Here is a 911-nt window from a genome sequence, read left to right on the forward strand (position 1 = left end):
ATTTCAGGCAGTTACAACGGCCGTTTCGGGCTTAGTCTGGGAGCGGAGCTGAAAGCTGCTTGGCGGACTGACCGTGGGACTGGCACAGGGCTAGGCGGTGTTTTCTTCAGCTGCACATGGCAGCACCAGGAGTCTGAGGCTGGCTTGACAGCAGCAAACAACAGCAGGAACAGCTATGATGAGAATAAAGTGGAGGTAGTGATGGTAGCCTGGGTGTGCGAGGCCTGAGCCCTGACTATTAAAGAAGAAATGAGCTTTGTAAAGAATCAGCGAGAGCATATCAGGCGTGGACAACGGCAATAGCCAAGTGTTTTATTTTGATTCTTCTGAAGACAGGATTGTGACGAATAGTCATCAACATTGCACAGCCTGCGTCTCAGTTAATGCTTTAACCCGGTTCATTTCTTATTTTGTAGGTTTATTTCTGCGTCACATGATCCTGGCCTACAGTAAGCTTTCTTTCAGTCAAGTGTTTAAACTGTACACTGCCCTTCAACAGTACTTTCAAAATGGTGAGGAAAAGACAGTGGAAGATACAGATATGGAGCTGATGAATAGAGAGGAGAGCGAAAGAAAAATGGAGAAAGAGGAGCTCGATGTATCTGTCAGGTAGGCTGCGTTTTTCTGCAGGGTCCCTTTCCTCTTATGGGGCCCCTGACCTGGGAAATAGCATGATTTCCAACACAGCAAATCCTCCTTCATCCAGAGTCCATGTGCTGGCCCTCAGCTGTCTCCTCTCCAGATACACTTTCCACCCTTTGCCACCTGCCGCAGTGCCCGGGAATTGACCCAGACAGGCTTTATTATTTTTCTCTTATCATATTATTATTAGTAGTATCTATTTTCTTATTCCTTTAAAGAAGACTTCTAGGCAATAGTGTAATCTTAGTCCTAGCTACTCTATGCTTAAT

At 45.9% G+C, this 911-nt stretch overlaps 1 protein-coding gene across 1 annotated transcript in view; it reads left to right on the plus strand.

The window, feature by feature from the left end:
• Positions 1 to 18: 18 nt before the first annotated feature.
• Positions 19 to 911, plus strand: part of LOC101357537 (anaphase-promoting complex subunit 5-like) — a 6,469-nt gene continuing 5,576 nt past the window's right edge. Inside the window, exon 1 of the mRNA XM_004391145.3 lies at positions 19 to 609. Within this exon, the coding sequence (XP_004391202.3) occupies positions 434 to 609 (176 nt within the window). The 5' untranslated portion in view covers positions 19 to 433. The remainder of the gene's footprint in view (positions 610 to 911) is intronic.

This window comes from Trichechus manatus, unplaced genomic scaffold (genome assembly GCF_000243295.1).
Source record: "Trichechus manatus latirostris isolate Lorelei unplaced genomic scaffold, TriManLat1.0 scaffold01123, whole genome shotgun sequence".
In the NCBI taxonomy this organism is placed as follows: Eukaryota; Metazoa; Chordata; class Mammalia; order Sirenia; family Trichechidae; genus Trichechus; species Trichechus manatus.